This window comes from Solanum dulcamara, chromosome 2 (assembly GCF_947179165.1).
Source record: "Solanum dulcamara chromosome 2, daSolDulc1.2, whole genome shotgun sequence".
NCBI lineage: Eukaryota > Viridiplantae > Streptophyta > Magnoliopsida > Solanales > Solanaceae > Solanum > Solanum dulcamara.
In genome coordinates, this window is record NC_077238.1 from 46,925,401 (window position 1) to 46,953,146 (window position 27,746).

The 27,746-nt window shown below is 38.4% G+C and overlaps 1 protein-coding gene across 1 annotated transcript; it reads right to left on the minus strand.

Moving 5' to 3' along the window:
• On the minus strand, positions 1 to 27,692 carry LOC129880549 (uncharacterized). The gene is made up of 22 exons (XM_055954631.1): positions 26,593 to 27,692; positions 21,797 to 21,912; positions 12,772 to 12,980; positions 12,015 to 12,134; positions 11,729 to 11,857; positions 11,520 to 11,645; positions 10,650 to 10,705; positions 10,471 to 10,570; positions 10,213 to 10,330; positions 9,816 to 10,025; positions 6,042 to 6,369; positions 5,351 to 5,444; positions 4,654 to 4,762; positions 4,071 to 4,342; positions 3,822 to 3,949; positions 3,212 to 3,446; positions 2,279 to 2,467; positions 1,850 to 2,136; positions 1,589 to 1,772; positions 1,254 to 1,496; positions 519 to 607; positions 1 to 405 (listed from the first exon to the last, which is right to left on the minus strand). The coding sequence occupies exons 1-22, from the start codon at positions 27,423 to 27,425 to the stop codon at positions 258 to 260; spliced, it is 4,323 nt and encodes a 1,440-aa protein (XP_055810606.1). The 5' UTR covers positions 27,426 to 27,692; the 3' UTR covers positions 1 to 257.
• Between the last annotated feature and the right edge of the window lie 54 nt (positions 27,693 to 27,746).

The window sequence follows — 27,746 nt, forward strand, 5'->3', positions numbered from 1 at the left end:
TTCAAGTCACAAATGCACTACACAAAGTTCCATTAAGAAGATTAGTAATTCTAGTAAACATACAATTCAACTTTTATATGCATTAGGAAAAGTTTCTACACGGCTGAAGGAGTTTGTTCAACTTACACCTTCACAAGAGTCGGCTTGCACGAACACCCTCGTATTATCCTATACATAGTTGGCCTCTATCTACAAAACTATAGATAATGAATATAACCAATAAAAGAATGAAGGAAGATTTTTTTCTTGTTTTTCTTTTATGATCTCCAGAAAACATCAGGGTCATTACTGTACAGTGTGCGATCTTGAATCTCGAGATTGGCTACATGGTAATTTATAAGACTTGCTTGAGCTGTTTTAAATAGGAGAAGTCCAGTAGGCAGCATCCACCAACCACTATCGTCCCTGCACCCAAAAACACCACCGTGTCCCCATGTTGGAACATTAATAACATCAACCAATATAATGTAATTTACTGGCCAGTGGCCATTGCCTCGGGATGACTTGAGGCTCCTTACATGCTAAAATTCCAGGACTGAAAGTTCGGATGTCTTTTCGCGGAGGATTGGCTATGAAAATGAACATATCCACAAATGAAAGCTACTACCTGTTGCAGATGTTTAGAGAAGAAAAAATCACTCAGAATATGAAATATCAATTGGTGAAAACTATCATTACTAAGCAAGCTCATCAAGCCATACAATTGAATTAACAGTAAGGTGTATCCTGAAGAATTCTTAGTATATGATGCTTATTAGACTCACCCAGAGCTATGATTATAAGGGCTAATATTGTTCAAATGACCAGCAGGATCAAAATTATATCATTAACTAATGCTTGATATGGATGCTCCTTAAACTGGTAAAATGGATAAAATCGAACTCCATTCAGTTTAGCAATTGGACTGAACATAAGGCATAGGGTTCACACTTTCATACTAGAAGTTTGATGAAGGAAATTCTTCATTTGCTTTGCTATTTATTTTGGAAAAAAAAAGAGGAGAGGGTAAGGAGTTAAAAGGTTGGAATCAGAAAAGGTCAAAACACGTTTTCCTATTCTAAATAAATACCAAGCAAATGAAGGCATAGCTGTAGCATGGAGCATCAATTATTTATCAACGTAATCTAGGCGAAAGAGAAAAGACAGGGTAAGGAACACGAAGTATGGAATCTTAAGAACAAGGAGCATTTTGTCATCTTATAGGTAACACAGGATAAAAGTAAAAAACTTGCATAGATTCCCTGGCTACTTACAACATTAATTGTTGAAATGATATTCCATAGAGCATAGACACGGGCAGGCACTGCTGATCGTGCAGGTCCGTGACTAAATAAAGCATTGATTCCAGCTGGAAATGGAAGAAGTATACCAAGAGGAAGAATAAACAAAAAGAAAAACACATCTAGCATTGAGATTGAATACAGTTGTAGCAATGTGAGCAAGACTAGACTAAAATCTCCTAATAGGAGTATTGAGATGACCAAACCAATAACATCCTGCAAGAATATAGAACAAGCATTAGTCAGCAACTTGTGAGGGTGACAGATCGAGAAAGAGGAACAGCAAAAGCACCTGAGATGAAACATACCTGATGGCCAACAGGTCTTGTGTTCCGAATTATATAATAGAGCGGGTAGCATAGAGTCAATTGGTCTTTAAGAGCCTGTAGGTTTTTGTCATGTAAAATTTCTCCAGGTATTTTTTTCTGCATTGTTGCATGTTCATTGACTCTAACAAGGTCAAATGCCTTTCTCCAACGATTAGCAGGCGTACTGCATCCAAAGAAAGAGAATCAAGGAAAAATAAGATAGATCGAAGAAAAAAAATAAAGCAACATGTGAATCATTACCGTGCATGCTTCTCAAGCAATAAAGATCTGTTCTGGCTTTCCGACGGCATCACTGGTTCATTTTCAACAGTGCATACAAGTAGTCCAAACTGGTCATAACCACTGGCTGAAGGTTGAGAGTGAGTAAGATAAACATGTATGCCATGGGCACGTAAATATGGATTTCCATGGGTCTCAAGCCAATTAATAACTGGACAAAAATTAGCCCTCAGATGTCCGCGGCGAACTAAACGAAGTTGCGCATTTAGACCAGCAACTAATCTATACCAAATTGTAGGTGGCACCGACTGCAATGGGATTTAAAAAGAAGAATAATATATATTTCAAAATTTTCTAATGAAAGGGAAGGAGAAAAAGAAGTGCTAAAAGAAATGATTTACCCACAAAATCCTGAACGGTCAGTCATGTTACTTAGCAATAAATACAAACCTGACTCAGGAGGCTGGTCAGGATATTGTCACTTTGAAGAGAGAAAGGAGCCATGTAAGATCCATCTCCTCCAAAAAGTATAGGCATTGGTAGCCTCTGATGGAGAGGAGGCGGCAGGTCATCCCTCTTCTCATCTCCCCCAAGGAAAAAATCCACATATGCAAGCATCAGATCTGAAGTTGCAGCTACCTACGCTAGAAATGATATTGATCAATACTAATGGTGGTAAACATCCATGAGAATGAATCGAAAAATGGCATCAAAAAGTTACACCTAATATCAAGTGTAACCAACAGCATCAGACTAAATCCTATATGCTGTAATTTCTTGCAAGTTGGAGACAATCATTAAAACTCACAAACAGCAACTATGTGCTTGTGCTTCATAGAGAAGCTAAACACATGCCATAAGCATATCTCTAAAGGTTGAAGGAGTTCAGGTGAAAATAAATCACTTCCAGAAACTCAACTTACTTTCATTTCACAGTTCTATCATCCAGTCATTCAAATGAAGCTATCCAGTAGCAAATCTACCATCAACAGCCAAGCTAGATACAGATAAGAGAGTCTCATTTACACCGTAGTAGAGTTGTAGTTACGCAGTTTAAAATACCATTTTCTTAAAAAAAAAAAAAAAAAAAAAAAAAGAAACTACATCTCTATCACAATCAAGTTAAGGTGGCTAGATGAACTTCATTAAAGTTTCGAAATTTAAAAGCATATTTTCTCTTTGGTCAGACATTTGTACCCATGCAACATATACCACGGAGAAAATTAAGCTGCATGGACACCATCCATATATATCTCGACTGACATTCAGGAACTCTATTACGATATCCATTTACTAGCATTTTCTAACTGATTACCAGATTATTTGACAAGCTTGTACAATTTTTGAGGAATAATAACTTGGTGAAAGGTTTATAAGATAGACCTTGAGCCCTTCATAGAGTGCACGTGAACGACAAGAGCGCAAACAAGCGTGATCATATTCGGAACGAACAAATTCACGCAATTGCTGCATTTTCTTCTTCCGACGCCATTGCATCCATGACCATGCAAGTGGGTATGCAAAAGTACAAAGTATGCCATACACTGACCCTTCCCACCACTGATACGAAGCCAAATCATTTATCTCATCCACAAATCTGTTGAATGCATCTTCATATCTGATATGTTTAACATTCAATAATGTCATTGAATGTTACAAAGTTCTCAAGAACAATTGGATGAAAAGAAACTACAATCACAGAACACAAGTGTGGCCTAGTGGTTAATAAATTGGATTGAGAATTATGAGGTTTCAGGTTCAAATCCAAGTGGAGTGGAATGTAGGAGGTACCCTGTGGAATTAATCGAGGTGTCCGCAAGCTGACCTAGACACCGTGGTTGTAAAAGAAAAAACTACCAACATAGACATTAACATATAAATGCCTGCAAATAAGTTCTTAAACCACTAGTATTAATGAGGAACAAGTTTGAGTATTCCTGCATGAAATGCATGGGCAAGCCTTTAGCCTAATAGCAGATAAGAGAGAACATACACAATCTCTGTTACTGCTTTAGGAGGAGAATGAGGGAGATGCCAAGGTTCACTAAAAGTGTTATTCCCCGAAAGGTACATTCTGTGCACATGTGTTTGCGATTCTTCAGCTCTACTTGTCTCCAGCACCTAAAATAACACATTATATTAAAATCAGAATACCCATAAAGAGGACTTCTACTGTGACGTGTAAATCTTGGTTGAACGGTAGCTGAAAAAAGAAATAAATATAGAAGGTGGATCTGAGGACCTCATTTAATGACTCTAAAAAAGGGAATGAACGATCAATTGGAGATCCACGATGTGCTGGCACTGGACCAGGCAATTCATCAGCACTGACAAATTTTATCCGAGCCACACTAAGAACAAGAGCTAGAAGGATGAGGAGACTGAAAAGAAGACAACCAAATAACCATGGTCCACCAAAGGTGTAAATCAACTCCTCAAGTGCTGTATAACAGTGTGGCATATGATATCTATCAGATATGCACTTATACGGACATGGAGTATCAGGGACACCACCTGCAGCATTAAAGCGCCACCACGAAAAGTTTATATAATAAAACCATTGATTGAGGAAACTTTTAAAGTTCTTACAAATCATGTTCAAGAATAATGCTATCATTCCATTAGAACAATCTTATTTCACCAATTCTTCTACCAACTTATACACATCTATCAATCAAGAAACCTTTAATCCTGAATCAGTTGAAGTCGCGAGAAAAATCTACCAGTAAGAAATATGTCAATACGACTGAACATTGAAAACTAATAAGTTGCCAAAAGTGCAGGATGAAATCACCACCGAACCATAAAATAAAGATTGAACGTACCTCGTATAGCAATATATAGAGCCCGATGAGGAAGCTCATGAGATGGACAGTTAGCACAGAGGGATCGGTCAGATCCACTTACATTCTTGTAAGTACCAATAGGGCATTCCTGCATTATTTCATCCACATATTTAAACACTGAAAAATATAACGTTAAACATAGATTCCATGTTCTTAAGATACAGATTAAAAGATTATCCAAGTATCATGGACAGCAAACATTGAATGAGCTGACAAGAGTCTACATTAAACCCCAGAGAGATAGAGAGACAGAGAGGCAGAGAGAGAGAGAGAGAGAGAATTGAGAAGTAAAAAAAATGTAAGCGTGATCAAACCTTTTGATGCGCAACAAGATTAGCCAACATGCAATTAGGGTAACATACATGAAATTTCTCATCAGCTAACTGACAGATAAGATTGCAGCACAATTAACTCTGGGGTGAGGTTTTTTCCAATTGTAGATGAAGTTAAACAATGAACCATAAAAGCCTTCAGACCTAGAATTTGATTAAACATGTCCACAAGCCATTTTGGTCCACAAAATGCAATCTCAACGCATACAGTTGCCAATCGCCAAGCATCGAATTCTTCAGGCCAGGCCCCAAAACCTTTTCAATTAATTCAATCGCAAGAAGAAATTGCAAGTGTTGATAATGTTTTTTCTTTTTTGATAATGCAAGTAGAAATTACAAGTTACCTGACAGAATATCCCATAAAGCCCCTTTGGGCAAGGTTTGCCGCTAAGAGTCCCGTTTTCTCCATCTTGCCCCAGACCTCTACCAATTCCTCCCCTGCACATATCAGAATGATATCCAATAAGGATTGGAATTAAATAGACGACTGTCACTAATAGTACAAGAATGTAAATATTAAGCACAACCAAGTGTAGCAACAGCAGAGATAACTATCTAGCCTTGACAACTTAACAAGTAACTCTGATCCACAAAGTTTAGGTGCCTGATCTAATGAACATTACATAGACAACAAAGGTTCATGTTATAGAAGCTAGATCCCAGACTGTGCTTTGATTCAGAACCAAGTTGAGTGAAACTCCTCACATTTACAGTCAAGAAAAGCAGTGCTACACTGTTAAGATGCTCATTATCTGGATCAATAAAGATTATGCAAGCCAAATGTGCTGTTTCCTTATAATGAATCCCTTACTCACAGGTTGGTAGAAACAATTCAACTTTGTTCATATCTTTGGTTATATCCTTCAAGCGCCTAGGTCACAGCCTGAAAGAATCAAGCTTGCAGGTCCAAAGAAACTACTCAATATTAGCTACTACAATACTTATCTTTATTACTTAATGTTTCACCAAACAAAACTTACCAAGCAAGTAAACTCAAGTTACACAATGAGTATGTCCACTAGATTAGATACGAACCCGACATTGATCGTGCCTTTTACATTTGTTATAGGCAGGTATTCATCTCCAACAGAAATGTCCGACCAATGAAAATGAATCCTTCCACCACCACCGCCACCGCCATTAGGACTACCGTGTCCTCCCATAGTTGATATAGTAGAAGAGTCACCAAGGACCAAAGACTGAACAAAAAGAAGAATTGTTCCACCAGATCCACCACCAGGACCTATGTCTGAAAGAACCCTACTGTCATCCTCTATGCTATACTTGCCAAAGCTTTCTCCATTGGCTTGTAGTGAACCATAGACAGACAACCTTATCAATGAATGCTCCAGCGAACCCATAACTGTTTCAAGAGAGATATCACAAACAATTACTCTCTACACATTGTATTTAAAGCAAGTTTATAAGGAGACAATGTTCATTACGCAAGGATTATCAAGAAAAAGTGACGAGAAATATGAGCACTGAATTGAAGAACAGATGAAACCACATTTCACAGAAAATAAACAAGCAAAAATCAGCTAAGTAATAAAAATATTTGAAATTTTGATCATTCCTCTTTTCATGCTTACTGATTGATGATTGATTTTATTTGTGTATCATTTCATGTGTATATATGAATTTATCTCTATATTACGGTTGCTCTCTCTCTCTCTCTCTCTCTCCCTCTCTCTTCCCCCGATAACAGCTACCTTTTTCTCGATTTCATCGCATTTACGCCGGAGGCCACCAAGGACCAACCCAGGTATCTCCCTTATCCCCTTCTTCTCTCTCCTCCCTTCTTCCTTGTTCAACGCAACCCTAGGCTGCAAACAGGAGAGAGACAGCGGCATCACTGTCTGTCTCGCCGGTGACCACTCATATCTGAACAAAAAATCGCCCAAGCATCACCAAGCTCTCTCTCATCTTCAACGGCTTGCCATCCCGACCAGGTTCTATCTATCCTGTAACTCTTTCTTTCTTATTTTGGGTTTACATATCCTTCCTTAATCATCTTGTGTTCAAATTCTGCTTATGCAATCGTTCTTGTTAGGTAATTGAGTCTCTTGTGAATTACATACAACTTCCAGTATATTAAAGAACATAGAAGTAGATTTCAAGGATTTCGAATTTGATTCTGCAGTTGGATTTCTTGTTCGGATATAGTCTGATTCTGCAACCTTCTCGTGGGATAATCTGATTGTGTAGTCTTTATTTATACCTTCCATTCTGGGTCTATCGCTCGATTTCCCGTGTTTCTAGTTCTTATTAGCATCTGTGTTGAAATTCACTTTCAGTTATTACAGTAAATTTTAGCATAATGACTTGCTTAGGTTTAGGGTGAATTTGAATTTTAAATTTCTATTAGGTTGTTTTCGTTGTTCAGATATTTTAGCTTTGTTGAATTGCAGATTTTCTAAATATTATGTGTTCAAATTGACTATTTAAAGCTCTCTTATGCTTGATAAAAATATTGTGAGAAATTTCAATCAATACTTTTAACCATTTTTGCTGCACCACCCTCCTATGCTTAATAAGGATATTGAGAGAAATTTCAATCAGCACTTATAACCATTTTTGTTGCACCATCTCATAAAAATCCAACCGTGGCATCAAGATCCTCATTCATCTTATGGGGATCTGTGAGTGCATTAAAAAACAATTTTCTACCAGTTTTTAATCCATACCTATTTTCAATACACTTTTAACCCATGCTTATTTTTAAGCCACAGGGCTATTTCAACCAATATCAATTTTTAACCCACTTTTCAACCATGGTAAGTGGCAGTCTTTCTTTCAATGCCCCACAAATTTTCACCAATGAATGAAAGAACGATTTTAATTATCATTCTAGCAAATCTTATCATTTTCCAAATTAAAGCACTTTCAAACAACACAAGATTATTAAGGGTGTTTTTAAGTACAAAATCAAAAAGAAGAAAAAGAAAGAAGAAGAAAAGGATAACCGTCTCAAAAAAAAAATCAGCATCAACTGCTGAAGCAGAATTTGAGGAGCATTTTTTTTGGATTGCAACAACTGAAGCAGAGGAGTGTTAAAATTTACTTTCAGTTATTGTAGTAACTTTTTGCATAATAACTTGCAAGGTTAGGATGAATTTGAATTTTAAATTTCTATTAGATTGTTTTAGTTGTTGAGATATTTTCGATTTTTTGAATTGCAAATTTTCTGCATATCATGTTTCAAATTGACTATTTAAAGCCTCCTAGCTTAATAAAAATATTGAGAGACATTTCAAGCAATACTTTTAACCATTTTTGCTGCACCATCTTTTAAAAAATCAATAATCTGTTTTTTTTTAATTCAATCCATATTATTTTAGGTATTCTGCAGACTTTATTGGTATTTTGCCCCTATTTTAGTCTTTTTTTCAGTTTTTGCTTCTTTAGCCCCTATCCTCTAGTTCTTATGTTGCCTCGCTGTCCTAATTGTTTGCTTGGATGCTTACTTATATTTTCTTGTTGATTCTTGCATGTGGTCCCTCATTGCATATATTATTTTCTTGATTAGTTTCATCTGCTTTAGTGGCTTTGGTTTGAGATGGTAGACGAGGGTCATGTTGTCAGTCGGGGACAGAGCCGAGGTTTATGGGTGGTAAGTGCGTTTAGGGAGTATCTAGGCTGAGACTTGGGTCATGGAACATAGGATCACTGACAAGGAAATCCATAGAGTTAGTAAAGATCCTTAGGAAGAGGAAGATTAATATAGCGTGTGTCCAGGAAACCAAGTGGGTAGATACTAAGGCTCGGAATGTGGAAAGGTTTAAGTTGTGGTACTCAGGAAAGGTGAGGAATAAGAATGGCTTAGGCATTTTAGTCGACAGGTATCTTAGGAAGCAAGTGGTAGAGGTCGGATGAGTTAATGATAGGATTATGTTGATTAAGCTAGTCGCGGGAGGGATGACGTTGAACATTATTTGCGCATATGCAGCACAAGCGAGCTTGGACGAGAAGATCGAGAAGCATTTTTGGGGAGGATTTGGAGAGGTATTCTGCCCACCGAGAAGCTATTCGTAGGAGGGGATTTCAATGGTCACATCGGGACAACCTGTAGGGGCTATGACAATGAACATGAAGGTTTTGGTTTCTGGGATTGAAGTGAAGGAGGAATCACACTTTTAAATTTCACTAAAGCTTTTGAGTTTCCTGAAGGAGGAGAACCATTTAGCTACCTTCTGTACCATGGTGGCTAGACAGACTGATTACTTACTCCTTAGGAAGGGTGATAGAGGCCTTTGTAAGGACTACAAGGTTATTTTGGGTTGAATCTGCATCCCCTTCTCAAACTGTTTGGCAGGCTTTATTTATGTCTACGAGGTAGGAGTAAGGCCTGTGTACACTCTACCCTACCCAAACCCCACCTTGTGGGATTACACTAGGTATGATGTTGTTGTTTTTGTACGACCATTCCTAAACTGCAAGATTTGCTTACGTGTAAGCTTGCCCTTAAATGTAAACCGCAACAAGCATCTCTTCTCAAGGAATTCGTCAGCTCATTGGAATAGGCCTCCTTAGCAGTTAATCTCTGATAGCAAAATTGAATAGAACTAAATCCCAAGATCCAGGATGGTAAAAAGTGTAATTTTCCACTCTGGATTAAAAAGAAATATGTTCTATGTGTGTGGCTTTACAAAAATCTATCAGAGATAGCTCAAATAGCATTCAAATACTTTAAGCAGTTATATTTGAGATTATTTTCTGCAGGTTAGTTGGGTGGTACAACCATAAAACCCAAAGGATAACTCAAGTCAAGAAACAAAGAGATTAATGAAAAACTTTCTAAACGCTAACCAATTATGCCACCGCCAGCAGTTGAACCAGGCAAACTATGGTTTCCACTTCCGCTACCAAGTTCACAAGGCAAACCTGCGTCACCATATGAAATACCACCCCTTATATAGCTGCCGTTATAATACGCATCACCACCCCTTCCACCATGTCCGGCACCACTGCTTAGGCCATTAGGCAAGAGCACACCACTGCCCAACCCTCCGGTGCAACCTTCATATAAAAAAATATCATTTAGCTCTGAATCTGGACTACAAGAGTATAAAGGTAATTGATAGAAAATTGTGTTCTTTTAAGCTTTATTTACATACCAAAAGATTTTCTTGTTCAACAGAAACATGAAAGCTTAGAAGAAGGGCAAAGATAACACTCAAGGAAAGCAAAATGAGAAAAGTAGTACCTAGCCCGGAGGCACCTATTGATCCTGTAGATTTTACAATAACTGTTCTAACCAAATGGAAATGAACGACAGAACCTTCTAAGAAGCCCTCGACCAAAACATCTTCAACACGACAAACCTACACGAATGGAACAGATCAATTTTGTTCAAATCGTCTGGAATACAGAATAGCAGTCAAAGCCAAAAGCCACTTAAACAGATATCGGCATAAACATGAAGATATGACCCTTGAGTGATGAATTTGATTAGCACAAATACCTGAAGAGTAAAAGATAGTGAGCTATTCACGTTGCAGTCCTCAGGGGGATATATCAATTCGATTGGGCAATCTGCATGTCCACAAAAAAGTCTTGTTTTCCTGCAATTGGAAATAATATCTTGCTGAAAACAATAATTAGTCAAGCGAAAAGAACTAGCTGTAGATAGTTGTGCCTTACGTGTGATTAACACCTGCATTTTCAAGGGGACCACGCAAAACAGAACCGGGACCGACCTTCACAAATGAACAGAAAATACTGTTACTAGCATGCTCACAGATCATTACTATGCGTATTAGGATTTCAAGTTTCATAAGCAAAGAAAATTCATAGCTTCCGCACTTGTATCAGATTTATTATCTTTAATGGTATTTCATTATCTTAAGACTTAATCAATGCTTTCACATATATTGGTTTTGGTTAATTATTACTTGGTTCACGTGGCTTGGGATAGTCGGGTGCCATCACGGCTAGGGAGTAATTTGGGTCGTGACTTCACATATTTCGCCAATCCTACATTAGTTAGAGTTGGCTATATGATTACTCTTTAATTTTTATCAACCATTCATCATAGTTGTACTCCTTTTACACTGACCGTAATCTTTTGCAGCCCTCTTCCTTTATTTGGGTTTGGGACTGCGTAAGTTTGCAAATGCCGTATAAGTGCACTTGTTTCTTTAATCACTGAAACAGACATTTCTGAGAAGACAACTCAAGATGCAGAATAGCTTCAATCCCTGCTCCAAGCCGCACAAAGAACATTATACATTTTACTTTTCTTAGCTAGTATGGTACAAATAGTTTCACTAACCGTTAAAATGGTAAATACAGTTCAATGCGTTTTGTAATTAGAACAATTCAATTGGTATGGAACACCCAACAATTAAATTGAGAAATATACTGATATTCGGCTGGTTTGAGAGCAAGATCTGAATGAATACTGGTTCAGAGGATTTAGATGAGGATTGTATAAACTTGTGTTCGGCAGAAGAAGAAAAGGCATATGTTGAACTTAAAAAGTGCAAGCATTAAGTAGATAAAGAGCCTTACATTTATGCTGTAGAACAAGGACAAAACCAAGTGTTGTGCTTCAATAATATCTCCAGGTCCAGTTAAGTTCAGTGAACCTTGTCCATGAACTCCCAAATTTGCATTTGATTGTATCACAGAGGATCCCTAATGCCAATAAGTTTTGATGGGTAACGAACAAAGAAAATAAAACCAAAATGATGAGAGAAGGGGGTAAAGGCATGAGTTACCTTTAGCACCACTAAATTGCTCACTTCAAGTAAAGATGTTGCAACGATTGCATCACCATCACCATCTATAAGCATCTTTGAGTTTAACATCAACTGGATTTTGACAGACATTCGCAAAGATCCATAGATCTAGAAATTTGTAAGAATCTGTTAAATATAACACCCAACAAATTTGTTCTAGAAATTAATTGAAAAGAAAAAGAACAGTTAAAAGGAAAATTTGGGGTGTGCCTCTTTTTTTACTGGAATAGAAAGAAGAGGGTAAAACACTAGAGAACATACTTGCCTTAATTACTGAGTCACTCATCAAGAGCTCTTCAGCCAGCAATTCAAACTCTGATAAGGCATAATGTACAAGCCCAAAGGACAAAATGGCACCATGTGACAAACTAAGTTGTCCTCGAACCTAAATGACAAGTAGCATATCAACTTCAAACACCACCAATTAAGATTAACACTCAAATCTAAATGCATGGAGGTAGAACGAAGCCAACTAGAAACTAAGATATCAGATGCAACTTTCAAATTTTGAACTTAGGCTTCTGTTCCTGGACCATAATATGAGCCTAACAAACCAGAAAGGCAAAAAAAGGGAAAAAGCAGTAAGAAAGACAAAAGGAAGTGCTAAAGGAAAATGCAAAAAAGAAAAGGGAAGTTGAGACACTAGTGTTTATTCTACTACTAGATATTCATACCATTCTGCCCAATGGGGTTGAAAAACTGCACCTGGAAAAAATGAACCCACTTTTCGGGTGTCTTTATTTGGTTATCTATTTAACAGTTCCATTTAGAGCCAATAGTTTATTCAATTAATTTTTACACATACACTGTTTCCTAAGGGATTGGATACTAAAACAATGCCCACATCATGCTCAAGTTACTCAAAAGTTTTCAATGAAGAAAAAGTCTAGATATGGTCAATGGGCAGTCAGCTCACAGCTTTGACATCTGTCAAATCCCAAATTCGTTCTGACATAAGAGGCAAAACACCCTTATGCTGTAATTAGAAGAACTTATTCACAAGAACAATAGATGTGAATGACCTGTAGACGACTCCAAAGTAGAGGAACAGTAGCTCGTGCATGATCTTGAATATAAATGTTTGTCCAGAGAGGGTGATTAGGAAACTCGAAGAGAAGCGTATCAGTATCTGTTGACAAGTTATGATTGTTAACAATGAGTCTTCGAGGAACAGCATCATAGAATGTCCCTGCAGCACCTGCATTTGTGGGACAGCCAAAACTTCTTCCCCCTGTCAAACAACAAAAAGGAAAGGCACTCACACCCTACCCACAATATCACATATTCAATTACAGCCATCATGGATAGGAAACAAAGATTCCATGATCCACAAAATTCCAGATGTGATTTACAAAGTAAATTATCATTTTAAGTCAAGAAGAACCAAGATAAAGTTCTCAACTTTTTTATTATCAGTTTAAATAAAATTCCATTACATCAATATCCAGTGGATGCAATTGATTAAAAAAAATATAGCAAGACTAGTACAGAGATATCTTCTCCTAGCTGCTCAAGGAGCTAACAAAATCCTGATGAGCAATAGCATAAGAAGAGTTACTCCAAGCAAAAAGATTAAGTGTCTAGATTGTTTTTTGAGAATGAAAGTAAGCATCTACATTTTAGTGTGCGTATGGGAGTTGAAGTTCCTTCAAAGCATCTCTGATTTCTTTCGTTCCATATGCTCCGAATAATACACTGAGTTATCATCTTCCTGATGCATCTGATGAATTTTCTAACTCTGAAGTCATTCCAACTGAAAAACTTCCTTCAGACTCCTTGGCATTGCCCAAAATATACCTAAATACTGCTGAACAGATCCCTTGTATTCCTGGCTACTGTACAGAGTATAAATAAATGGTCTCTACTCTCCCTATCTACTTTACACATGTAATGCCTGCTGCACAAAACTATTCTCCTCTTCTTTAATGCTTCATGTTAGGTAGGTCCTTGAAGTGCCAACCAGCTGAACGATGCTACCTTGCTAGGTGATTTGGTTATCCATATGAGCTTCGAAAACCAATCTGGTAACTTTCCATGATATTGCCTCTACTAGCCATTTCCTCATACAACTCCTTGACTGTGAATCTACCTTGGCCTTTGACCCCATATTGGTCTATCTTTTTCTTGTTGTTAAACCTGAATGTCTTGAATTTTGGCCATAAATTCCAGCATCTCTTCAATTTCCCAGTCATGGCATTCTCTCTTGAAACTAATGTTCCAGGAGTTATTCTCCAGGAGCTGACTGAGGCTTTAATATCATTAACAAAACCAGACACTACCTGAGATTCTTCTTTCAAACCCCTGTTGCCATTCCATCTGTCTAGCCAAAATAAGGTGTTTTCTTCATTATCTAGCTGTATTTTCAGTTTGCCACTTAACTCATCCCATAGATTTGCTTATATGTTTCCAAAGACTCACACCATGTGGGACTGCTGTTATTTTAGTGGGGCAATAACCCTCTGCTCAATGTTTATCTGGCACTACTCTCCTCCACAAGGCCTCCTCATAGTTACTATGTCTCCACAGCCACTCCATCAATTAACGTTTATTGTGAAGTGTTAAGTCCCTGATCCCTATACCTCCCCTTTCCTTGAGCAAAATAATCCTTCACCAAATGAAACTTATGTTAGAGAGAGGAAACCTTCTTCTTATTTTGTCCAGCTGAGAAAGTACCTTTGCTGGAATTGGGAAAAGGACATAAAATAGATTGGAATGTTGTCTAACACACTATTAGTCAAAAGTTATTCCCCTGCCCAAAAATAAGTGATCGCAATGTAGCCAGGTTCTTAAATTTCTCAACTATTCCCTGCCACACTGAGGTGTTTTTATATATCTGCTTCACAATGGATATGTGATAGGAAAAGTACAAATGTTGCATCCCAATATTTCTGCCGGCCCCTGCATATTTTTCACTGCATTTACTGGATGGGTGACTGATTTGTAAAGATTAATGTGTAATACAGATATTGTATTAAAAATAATGAGTAGCAACTTAATGTATCGCATCTAACTTCGCTCAGCACCATAGAATATCAATGTATCATAAGAAAAAAAAGGTGGGGAACAGTGATTGTTTCCCCTGTTCTGACCCTACTTAAAGCCCTTAATCCACTGATATTGGATGGCTTTCTCTATCATTCTATTGATAGTTTCCATTACCAGGATGAAGAAAAAATGTAATATAGGATCGTCTTGCCCCAGCCCTCAAGCCCCCTTTGAGCAGGAAAAAATCCCACTGGTTCTCCACTAACTAAAATGGGATATCCAAATGTTGTGACACAGAATTTTATCCAGCGCAGCCACCTTTCTGCAAAACCCATCTGTTTTTTATGAAGTTCTCCAAAATCCATCTGTTGCAATATGCTAAATAAGAATCACCAAATTGACAGAATTTTCTGCGTTCTCCACATCTAATTTACATAAAACACCTGGTTCCACTTTTTAATATTCCAATCCAGCACCTCATTGGCATGAAGGACGCATTTGTAGTTTGCCTCCCTTCTAAAAATGCAGATTGCTGCGCAGAAACCAAATTCCCCACCACTCTTTTCAACCTCTCAACTTGCAGTATGTCCATGATTTTATACACACTTCTAACAAGACTATTGGTCTGAGGTTTATTAGCCTTCAGCACCTTTTTTTTGGAACTAAGGCTATAAAGAGGCACATTGCTGCTCTGAAAAATTGCAGGTTTGTTGAAAGTGGTTCATATCTCTGATTAAGTCCTCTTTGATAATGCTCCAAGTTTATTGGTAAAAAGACATATTGAAGCCATCAGGCACCGGGGCTCGAGTTTTAACTGGGGCACATTGGTTTATTGTTATATTAATTTTCTCTTCTTCAAAATTTCTTCATAACCATCTTTGTTCCTCTTCATTACTGATTCCCTGTACATTTAATTCCTCTAATGATCTCCATATATCTGTCTCTTTAAACAAGTTAGGATAGTAATTCAGAATTTCTATTGTGATTACTTCCATTTCTTTTATAGCTTCCCCTCTCACCATCAACTTGCTATTATGTTGCTTCTTTTATGTGAATTAACTATCTTCTGAAAGTATCTTATATTCCTATCACTTTTCTTTAACCATATACTTCTTGATTTTGATGCCATGATGTGTCCGCTGCCTTAGCCATCGTTTCCAGCTGCTCTTTAATCGCTTTCCTTCTATCTTTTTTTGTTTGACAGAGTTGTCTATGGTCTGCTTCTAGAGTGATCTCTGCTAGTTCCACCCAAAAAAAAAATTGTCCTCTTTTCTAGTCTTCCAAATTCCTCTCTATTCCATCTTCTGATATCACCTTTAATTTCTGCATTAATACGTATGGACTGCATGTGATATTGTAGCTCTCCCACCACTCTTTGGTTTTCTCCGCACAAACAAACCTTCTAACATTACCCACACTCTAACGTCACAGAATTGTGGTCGGACAGCATCTTTGCGCATTGTTGAGTATTTGATAGCTATGAACACTTCATCTTATTCAGTATTTATCAAAAACTTATCAATTCTTAAAGCCCGTTGATTGTTTTCCTCTCTTCCCCAAGTGTATACGCCACCAAGTAGTGGCAGATCAATCATTGTCATATCATGGATGAAGTTATTAAATCCTCTTATAGCTCTTGAAATTCTTGTGCAATTTCTCGTTTCCAACATAAACCTGATTACATTAAAGTCTCCAAAATTACCTACGGAGCATCCCATAAACCCCTAACAGCAGCTAGCTCATCCCATATCTCCTTCCTCTCCTCTTGTGTGGACCATACAAACTTGTGAAATACCACCTGAAATTTTCTATCAAACTTTGAACGTACACAACATGGAAAAGATTCCTTTTTTTTCATCAACCATTCTCCACTGGCTTTGTCCCCTAATATCACTTATCCTCCCTTGCTTCCTTATGCTTTGTTTTTTGCCCAAGAAGTCCATCTATTTCCCATCTTTGTCTCACTAAAGAGTTCGAAAAATCCCTAATCTTTCTCTTGAAAGTGCAGGATATCAGCCTTCCATTGCCGTACTAACATTGTAATGTCCCTCCTCTTGCTTGGTTCATTCAACCACCTATTATTCCAACTCAAATTTTCATCTTCAATGAATTATTGCTTTGCACTTCCTCCCCCTCCCTTCCCCCTTTAACTATCAGAATTCAGACTACAGTGTAACTTTTTCGATTTCAGTTGATTCTTCTTCTTCTTTCTGGTTGCTCTGGGCTCAGGTTCTAAAATCTCTGTTCCTCCATCTTTATTAGCATATCTAGAATCTCATGCCCAAAATCTCTTCTGTATTTACCCCCAATTGTTTGTGCTCACCTTGATTATATTTCTTTGGACTCGTCTAGAGATTGCAAATATTGAAAATGACCAACATTCTTCCATCATCCCATAATACTTGCCGTACCATGGTAAAAGAGGTAACTCCAAATGCCCATTGTCAACTCACTATCAAATAGAGTTATCTCTATAGTGTACTCTACACTCTTCAGATAAATCTTCTGACTAACAGAAGTACGACCCCTCTTGTTCGCTCTCTTTTTCTTCTGCTTCTGAGATGATCTTTGCACTTCTAGATATTTTTGTCTCTATTGGAGCTAGAGGTAGAGTTTGTGCGGATCTATCTTTAGAATGAGCTATTATCTCTATATAACTGGTCTATTAGAAATTCATGTGAATTATAAGTGTGCTGAATAAGAGTTGCACTTGGATATGTAGCTACCCAACTATCCTCCAAAGTTGTTTTAAAGTTTCCCCTATATTGGGTCTCTTCTATGTGGAGCCTTCTTTCATCAATCGAGATTCAATCTAGGGCACTTTGGTGGCCTCAGTTCACTTATTCTCCTGAATTGTTCCTGTGTCCGTCTTTGAACCAGCTGTTGGCTAGTGTGCAGTTTATTTTTAAAAAATTTGGAATCTCGCCCTCCACGTGTACCTTTCTACTCTTCTCGATGTCTCAAAATGCCTATGACCCCTTGACCGAAGTTTCTGGCACATCTGTTCACTAATCTGTCGCTGATGACCCCCCCCTGCCAGGAACTGTCCTTTGAGCCTTTTCAATCCTCGTCGACTCATCTTTCTTGATTTTCACATTGTATTTCCACCCAATGACGACGATATCCATTTTTCTTGGTGCATCACCATTGGTTTCCGAACGCATACTCGAGCCCATTAAAATATACCAACTTTTTTGTTTCTTCATAACCCCCAAGTCTGACTCTGATGGTTCAGAAGATATATTCCGACCACACATGCAATGGCATACCCTCTACAATCATCCATTGGTTCTTTGGTTTTCTTCAACTATGTTTGTCATCCATGAAGACCATTTGAGGATTAAGCTTGTTTAGGGCTCTGACTAGACATATGCCCAAGTTATCCATCCTTTGTCTATTGAATCGAGTTCTACCCCTCTCTCTTCCTCTTTTTCTTCTTTATTATTGACCAGTTTCACTTCAATATCCAGACACTATTTCACTTCTGTTACTCGATGAATGACTTCTGGGTTCTGCTGTCTTCTACACTGCACTGTTTTTGACTCTCGGTATGTCCATCCATCCCACTCCTTTATCCATTTCTGGATTATAACTATAAAGATATGGCACTGGGCAAGTCTATATAAGCAGACCATCTGTCCATTCCCCAATCAATGTGGAACTTTTAACCCACTCTAACATCCCCCACACCCATGCCTAACTGAAGTGTGGACTGGGAGCCTAAACAGGGATGGACCTACTCTAATACCATGTAAAGATATGGCATCTGGGGCTAACTCAATCCCAAAAGTTAGCTCATAAGGGAGAATTACTCAAGTCCATATAAGCAGGCCACCAGGACATTCCCCAACCAATATGGGGCTTTTAACCCACTCTAACAATAACTAACCTCTACTATTTCCCAACCAAGATTCTAGCCTTACATATCTTCCAAATTTTATGAAGTTTTGGTAAGCATACACGTAAGATTGTACCTTCCTTTGCCATCTTCTACCCAGATTTCCCTTCCATCCAGTTGCTTTCATCAACCTCACAAAACACAAAACAATCTTATATTATCCTCATCGACTTTGATTCTTCTAGTAAATCTTAGTTCATTTCCACAAGCATGTACCAATTGGTATAGAGGCCGTTTGGATTGGCTTATAAGTTGCTTATAAGCTGTTTTCAGCTTTTTTTGAGTGTTTGGCTGACCAACTTAAAGTCATTTTGTGCTTAAAATAAGCCCCAATAAATAGTTCGGTTTATTTGGATAAACTTATTTTAAGCAGTTTATAAGTTGAAAACAGCTTATAAGTCAAAAAAAAAAGTTGGCCCGCACCTATTTTTTTTTAACGTATAAGCAGTTTTCAACTTATAAGCTGCTTAAAAATAAGTCAATCCAAACAGGCTAATAGTCATGACTTATATTATCCTCATCGACTTTGATTCTTCTAGTAAATCTTTGTTCATTTCCACAAGCATGTACCAGTTGGTACAGTCATTGCTTATATCCATCGGTTCGAAGGACTTGATGCCATACCACAAAGAATGTCTCTCATCTCCGCAATATGCATCTTTTGAACATGTGAGTGCTTGACAGGTCAGCACTCCACCCCATACAACAAGGACGATCTAACCACCACTTTGTAGAACTTACCTTTAAGTTTAGTTGGGTACCTTATTATCACATAAAACTCCAGAGGCAAGCCTCCATTTCATCCAAGCTGCCCCAATGCGAAGTGTGACATCATCATCAATGTCCCTACTTCTCTAGAGTATGAATCCAATTACGTAAAAAAATATTCTCTTGGAAATAGCCTATGTGGCAAGCCTCACTTCCACTTCTGCTTCATCTAGCGCAACACTGAATTTGCATTCCAAATATTTCCATTTTGGTCATGCTCAACTTGAACCCTTTGGACTCTAAAGTTTGTCTCCAAACCTCCAACCTAGCATTAACTCTATCCCGAGTCTCATCAATCAATATTATGTCACCACAAATAACATACACCATGAAACCTCCTCTTGAATAGACCACATCAACTCATCCATAACCAAGGCAAATAGGAAAGGGCTAAGAATTGATCCCTGATGCAGCCCCATTTCAACTGGGAAGTGCTCTGAGTCTCCTCCCCCCGTTTCAACTAGAGTCTTGGCTCCATCGTACATGTCCTTTATCAACCTAATATAAGTCATCGGGACACCTTTAGCCTCCAAGCACCTCCAAAGGACATCCCTCGAAACTTCGTCACAAGCCTTTTCAAGGTCAATGAACACTAGCCTCCGCACAAGGCTTTAGTAGTCGATCGTCCTGGCATGAATCCAAATTGATTCACAGAAATGCACACCCCTCTCTCACCCTGATCTCCACCACTATCTCTAGAGGAAAAATCAATTGGAAAGAAAAAATAATGAGGAAAGATGCAAAATTTAAGGTCACCAACTTCAGTTGCCCATGTATTGCTTTTGTTATTTTTCTTGTGTGTTTAGTTTCTTTACTACTCATTTAATGTTTTTCTTTATTTGAATAGAAGAAAAAATTATGTTATCTTATTGGGAAAAAATAACATTTCTATACACAAACATATTAAACAAAGAGAATCAAGTATTAAAAATAAAAAGATATATTTTCACACATATTAAACAGTGAAAATGCTTTCTTGAAAAATCTAATTTTCCATTTTTAAAGAAATTTTGATAATGAAAGTTATAATTTAGATATTAATTTGTTTGTGTATACATAAAAGTTTTATCTCTTCTGTCTCGGAATTGTAACTTTTAAAAAAGATTTTATTGATATACTGTGCAAAGCACGGACACGTACACTAGTTTAAAAGTACGTAAACAAACTTGAAGTATTCCTATTCACTTATATTTAAGATAATAAAAACATTCATATTGACTAAAAATACAGATTATGGGAACAAATGAATTTTCAATAAAAGACTTCAATATACAAGATACAAATTTGGATCTTAATAAGAATCCAATTTAATGGTTTGCTTATTTCTTTGATATTCTGATAAATATAGAACATAAATAAAACATTGATTTGGGGATAGGGGATTTTCGTTAGGACTAGGGGGGAAATCAAAACTTTGCTATGGGTATTTTTGTTTGGACAGTATAATGGAAGTTAAATGCAGATAATGTTTTGAAGTAAAGGGATAAATCTGGACCTTTTCCCAAAAATCAAAGCTCTAATCTACGCCGGAGGTAAAGGAGAAACTAGAATAAGAGAAGAACCGAAAACAGGCCCTCACAGTCCCCAAAATTGGCACGGAAAGCAGGTTGGCATATTTGGAAGATCCTTAAAATTAGACTTCATACACCAAAAATGTTTTCTTAAACAAAGGTATTTGTGCTTGGTAAGTCGATAACACATTGGGAAGAGCTAGTTTGTGGTTCAGCATGAGGAGAAGGAAAGGATACAGGAAGGCTGGACTCTTAAAGAAAACTTGCAGCTAACTTTCTAATTGCATCAAGTGTTAAACACTGGACTGGTCTAAAGCGACGGGAAATCTCTATACCTCAGGTAGGCAGATGAGTAGATAGAGTGTGGTTCTAAGATCACCTTTCGATTACCGAAAATCCTTACCATCCAACATGGTTATGCAATTTGCTTCTAAACGCTTTAGCAAAGACTTAAAACAAGTTGGAAATCCTTACCATCCAAATGGGTGGGCAATTTGCTTCTACATTCCATTTAGCAAGGACTTACAACCTCGATTTATGCAGTCTTTCCTTCAAATTCATATTTGGTCCTCTAGGAGATATGCATGATTTCTACATCTCTCTGCATAATTGATTTGATAAAACAGGTTGAAACTGGCAAAATACTATTAATGCTCTACTACCGCATACTCAGTTGAAGCATAATTGATTTGACAAACAAGTTGAAGCTTGCAAAATATTATTAATGCTCTACAATCCTATACTCACTGAAGATTCCACAATATTATAATGCTCTAAAACCCAAACTCAATCGAAAGATGGCTTTCAAACACAGCAAAATTCTCAGAAAACGACTTATGAATCAATGACAGAGAAGTATAAACTTTATTTTATTATTAGTCATACCATGAACAAAGAACTCTGAGTTGTCATGCCTGCTAAAGACTTCAATAGACACTCTTCCACCACCTCCTCCAGCAAATCCATTGCCCCCAGAAGCACTTATTTTGCCACCTCCTTTCCTGCTAAGAAAGAAAAGTCAACTTTATACTACCACATCAAAAAGACGCGTCCTCACTCATCAGATAGCATGACTTAACCGATACCAAAATGTAGCATATAGGGATACTTGTCATAAAAGAATGACAATCCGCACTAGACATTTAGAGGCTGTTTGGATTGACTTATTTTAAGTGCTTTTGGCTTTTAAGCTCTTTTTTTTATATTTTTTGTGGTGTTTGGAAAAGATAAAAAAAGTGCTTAAAGCACCTACTTTTAGGCCAACAAAGTACAAAAATAAGCTAAAAGCTAAAAGTTGTGTATCCCTAACGTATGACTTTTAATTTTTAGCTTTTAGCTTATAAGCCATTTTTAAAAATCCAATGCAAACACCCTGTTAATCAGGCAATCAGTGTATATATAGACTGAAAGTAGAAAAGTTTACAGTAGACACTATATTGTGATTTTCTACAACAACAACAACAAACCCAGTATAATCCCATAATGTGGGGTCTGGGGAGGGTAGAGTGTACGCAAACCTAACCCCCACCTTGAAAGGTAGGGCGGCTGTTTCCGAAAGACCCTCGGCTTTAAGAGAGGACAAGATAAAAGGTAGATAGGGGCAAACATATAGAAAACAAGATGAAAACAGGAATAGCAAAAGGGAAAGTCGTGGTAGAGTGGTACGGGAAGAAAGAGGCATAACTACAATAAATAAATAAATAAGATAAGATAGATAAGACAGTCAAAGTACAACGGCGCCACAACTATAAACAACAATACAATGCAGAAATCAAAATGCAATAAACAATGAGCAGAACTACAACTAATATGGTGCAAAAGATGAATCACTTAGCCTTTAATCCTAATCTGAGTCCTCCACAAAGGAAATTATAGTGCGCTAATGCGCCTACTAATAGGGTAGGATAACGCGACTATGTACTAGCCTTCTACCCGAATGCGGGTCCTCCACACACTCCTATCTAAGGTCATGTCCTCGGTAAGCTGTAACTGCGCCATGTCTTGTCTAATCACCTCTCCCCAATATTTCTTCGGCCTACCCCTACCTCTTCTGAAGCCATCCATGGCCAACCTCTCACACCTCCTCACTGGGGCATCTGTGTCTCTCCTCTTCACATGCCCAAACCACCTAAGTCGCATTTCCCGCATCTTTTCTTCCACTGAGGCCACTCCTACCTTATCCCGAATAGCCTCGTTTCTAATCCTGTCGCTCCTGGTATGCCCACACATCCATCTCAACATTCTCATCTCGGCTACTTTCATCTTTTGGACGTGAGAGACCTTAATTGGCCAACACTCCGCCCCATATAACATAGCCGGTCTAACAACCACTTTATAGAACTTGCCCTTAAGTTGTGGTGGCACCTTCTTGTCACAGAGCACCCCGGAAGCGAGCCTCCATTTCATCCACCCTGCCCCAATACGATGTGTGACATCGTCGTCAATCTCCCCGCTGCCTTGCATGATAGACCCCAGGTACTTGAAACTACCTTTCTTTTGGATGGCCTGGTCACCAAGCATAACTTCCGTGCCAACCTCATGGGGTGTCTCACTGAACTTGCACTCTAAGTACTCTGTATTGGTCCTACTCAGCTTAAACCCTTTAGACTCCAGGGTGTGTCTCCAATCCTCCAACTTAGCGTTAACTCTGCTACGAGTCTCATCGATCAGGACTATATCGTCCGCAAAAAGCATACACAATGGCACCTCACCTTGAATTTGTCGCGTCAATACATCCATCACCGAGGTAAATAAAAACGGACTAAGGGCTGATCCTTGATGTAACCCCATCACAACTGGGAAGTGCTTTGAGTCTTCTCCTACTGTCCTTACCCTGGTTTTGGCGCCCTCATACATATCCTTGATCACTCTAATGTACGCCACCGGTACACCTTTAGCCTCCAAACATCTCCATAGTATTTCTCGTGGAACTTTATCGTAAGCCTTTTCTAGATCAATGAATACCATATGCAAGTCTCTCTTTCTCTCCCTATACTGCTCCACCAGTCTCCTCATAAGATGGATAGCTTCAGTAGTTGAGCGTCCCGGCATAAATCCAAACTGGTTCTCTGAAATAGACACGTCTCTCCTAACCCTCATCTCCACCACTCTTTCGCACACTTTCATAGTATGACTTAGAAGCTTGATACCCCTATAGTTGTTGCAACTCTAGATATCTCCCTTATTTTTGTATAGAGGGATTAGTACGCTCAACCTCCATTCTTCGGGCATCGTTGTTGTCCTAAAGATGACATTAAATAACCTAGTCAGCCACTCCAAACCTACCTGGCTCGTGCTCTTCCAAAATTCACCAGGGATCTCGTCAGGTCCGGTCGCTCTTCCCCAGCGCATCCTACGCACAGCACCCTTAAGCTCTTCGACCGAAATACTCCTGCAACACTCACCAACGCGAAGCCTCCCTGTATGTTCCAAATCTCCCAACATAATCTCTTTGTCTCCTTCTTCGTTCAAGAGTTTATGAAAGTACGATTGCCATCTCTGTTTAATGAGGGTCTCTTCTACCAATACTTTTCCATGTTCGTCCTTAATGCACTTCACTTGATCCACATCGCGTGCCCTTCGCTCCCGCATCCTGGCTAGCTTGAACAGTTTCCTATCCCCACCTTTTTCTTCTAGTTCAGCATAAAGGCGTTCAAAAGCTACCGTTTTTGCCGTCGAAATCGCCGACTTCGCCTCCTTCCTCGCTATCTCATATAATCACTTGATAAACTATCATAGTATAAAAATGCTCCCGGGCACAATAACCGAGGTCTGGCAGTTTTAAACAAAAAGCACTTTCTAGATTAGGTTTCAAATGGGTGCCTCCGGCAACCCAGACGAAGCATAGAAATCAGGGAATGAGAGCATCTATTACAACGTAGGTTTCAAGTCGTATGATATTACGAGATTTAAGAACGGAGCAAAAGTTTGGTTTGAATAGGTGGAGCGTAGTCAATACCAGATGGGGAGAGTCAAAATTAGCATTAAAGTACTGAGATGGTTGGTAGTCGTATTTATTGAAGCTTATAAAATATAGGTGAGGACAGTTAAGAGGTGGAGCATGAAGGACCACTTCGCTGAATTTTATTGTACTCTTAAATACAATGAAAAGGGGAGGTATATCAGTTTCATTGCCAGAGACGACTCATAAAGGGGGTTGGGGGGAATATAGCACACAAGTTAGCTGGGTTCACTTATGAACCTTCCAGAATACAGGGGATAGATAGAAAGGATAAAGTACAACAAGAGAGATCGTATAAAGAAGCTTTCAATCATAGCAGATGGCTAATGGAGACAGCGGAGTCTGCAAAGATACAGAACTCAACAAACAGCATCGAAATCATTGTGGAGACACCACAAAAAGAGAACGATTTTTTCAGCAGATGCGTCATTGGAAAATTCCAAAGCCAAGGACAAGAAGTTCCCAACTTGAATGACGTGAGGAAATGGGCCTGCAACGCGTGGAAATCAACAATAGAAGTCAAGGTCTTCGCTATTATTACCTTGTGTAAAGATATATCTCCTAGAGATTTGTTCCTTTGGCTTATTAGAAACTCATAAAATGTTTTCATTTTTTCAGATTTATTTGCATGACATAAATCAGCCTCTGGCAGAAATGCAAGGTAAGGCTGCGTACAATAGACCATTGTGGTCGGGCCCTTCCCCGGACCCTGCTCATAGCGGGAGCTTGGTGCATCGGGTTGCCCTTTTTTTTGCATGACATAAACTTTAGATTTTTGTTTCATATACTTAAACAGATACACCATATAATCATGTGGGTTTTGGCAGGCCTGGTGCTAAGTTTGCATATATCCATTAATGATAAATATAACACGAGAATAGATTGTCCCAGTAAAATTGAGACATAAACCTCCAATGTATTTGAGGAACTTTCAACGGAGAACCCTGCTGTGAAATCTAAAATGATTTGGCATTTTTATTTGCTCAACTCATCACTTTCCATTTCATAAGATACGGTCTCCTCTAGTTTCTTTTTCTTCTATTTTTCTAAGGAACCTTTTTTTTCTTCTTTTTTTCTAAGTAGAATTCTTTTTCAGTTTCTAGGTCGGAAAAGGGGATAAAGTGTTTCCCCATCTCACCTAGAAAAACAAGTTGTATTCCCTCTTACCTTCCACACCTTTTTAGAAGAACTCTAATTTACGTTCTAATTTATGTGAAGGAAGCATGACCCCCTTAAATTGAAACTCAATGAGAGATGTTTAGGCTTATATTCCTAATAATGTAATTGAACCTTCAACCAGCAATTCTTTGTTTGAACAGGGATTACCCCTCCAAGAGGATTAACAATGTTTTAACTTCCTCTCTACATAACTCAACCTCCCAACTCGATGGTTGGCAATAAGTCTCTATCACTAGAGAGAGGACAGAGGGACAACATTATGATGGGAAAACATGTATACCATCTTCAGAAAAATTAGTTTGTCTGCAAGGCGAAATGTAGGTGAAGAAATTTTTTACATTGTATGGCTACTTAAAAGCTAAACACAACCAGTTTCCTATATAAACAAGTACTGGCTGGTAACCTGCAAAACATGACAAGTGACATGTTACAGTCAAACTGAACTAGTAGTGTAGAAATCCTTTGTAATATCAGCATATATAGGGGTTAAATGAAAAACAGTATACTCAACAAAGAGCAAGAGAAGTTTGTATTACATTACATTTTCTTGGACTTGATGTAAATACTGCCACCAGAGCCACCACCTCCTTTGATTCCACCATCCCCTCCATTAGCCAAAAGAGTTCCCCGGGCATCCAAAACATCATCCACCTCTAACCAGATCTTCCCACCCCCATTACCTCCATAATGATCGTCCTTATTAGTACTCTGCCCTTTACTTCCATAGCTGAAAGGTTGTTCCAATGACTTCCAAGAATAAGTATCTCCTCCCCAAACGTCTTCTGGGAGCTTCTTGTTATCCATAACACAGCTCGCCCCTCTACCCCCATGGCCTCCACCACCACCCTGATAATCCTTAGGTGTCCCCATTGATTGCTTGGGTGGGTCACCCGCTAATCCCGTTACATTTATCACCGACCCACTAATCAAACTAGCATTTCCTGCCACTATATACACCGAGCCACCTAATATTCTGGCATTAGACTTAAGCTTAAGGTTTCCCGTTATGTTAATGGTAATGGAACAAGAAGGAACCGGGCAACTGAGAACAACCCCTTGAAGAATGAACAAATTCCCTGTTCCTTCAAGGTATACATCACGTGTGAAATTTACGTTGTAATTCAGCTCACATGTCGTGTTCAGTGACCCAATACCTCGCATTTCATGGCATGTGAGAGAGGGAGGGTGGGGTGGTGGAGACGGTGGTGGTGGTGATGGGGGTGCATAGTCGCCGTTCAATGGATCGGAAACGGAATCGGAATTGTAATTAAGAATTGAAAAATCAGAAAGTGATGATGAAACGAAGAAAAAGCTATGAAAATTAACGTGAACAAGAAGGTAGAAGAAGAAAAGGAGAATCCATGGAACAGCCATTACAAAAACTCATCAGACGCGAGCAAGAATTGGGGAAAGTAATGATTTCTGCAGTGAAAAATAGATTGAATATGGTATTGTATTGTATATGTAAAGAGAATTGAGATGGGAATATAATATTTGGGAAGAAGAAGAGAACAGGTGAGAGGAGAGAAAAGGGTCTTGCGTCGAGTTCGGTGGAGAGAGAAAAAGACAGAGCGACACCTGCGCTTTCCATTTTGTTTCTCTTTCAAACAAAAAAATTCCCATCTCCGTCCACCATGAGGGAGCTTTGTCACCTCAACACATTTATATATTACTGTATAATTTATAAGAATTATA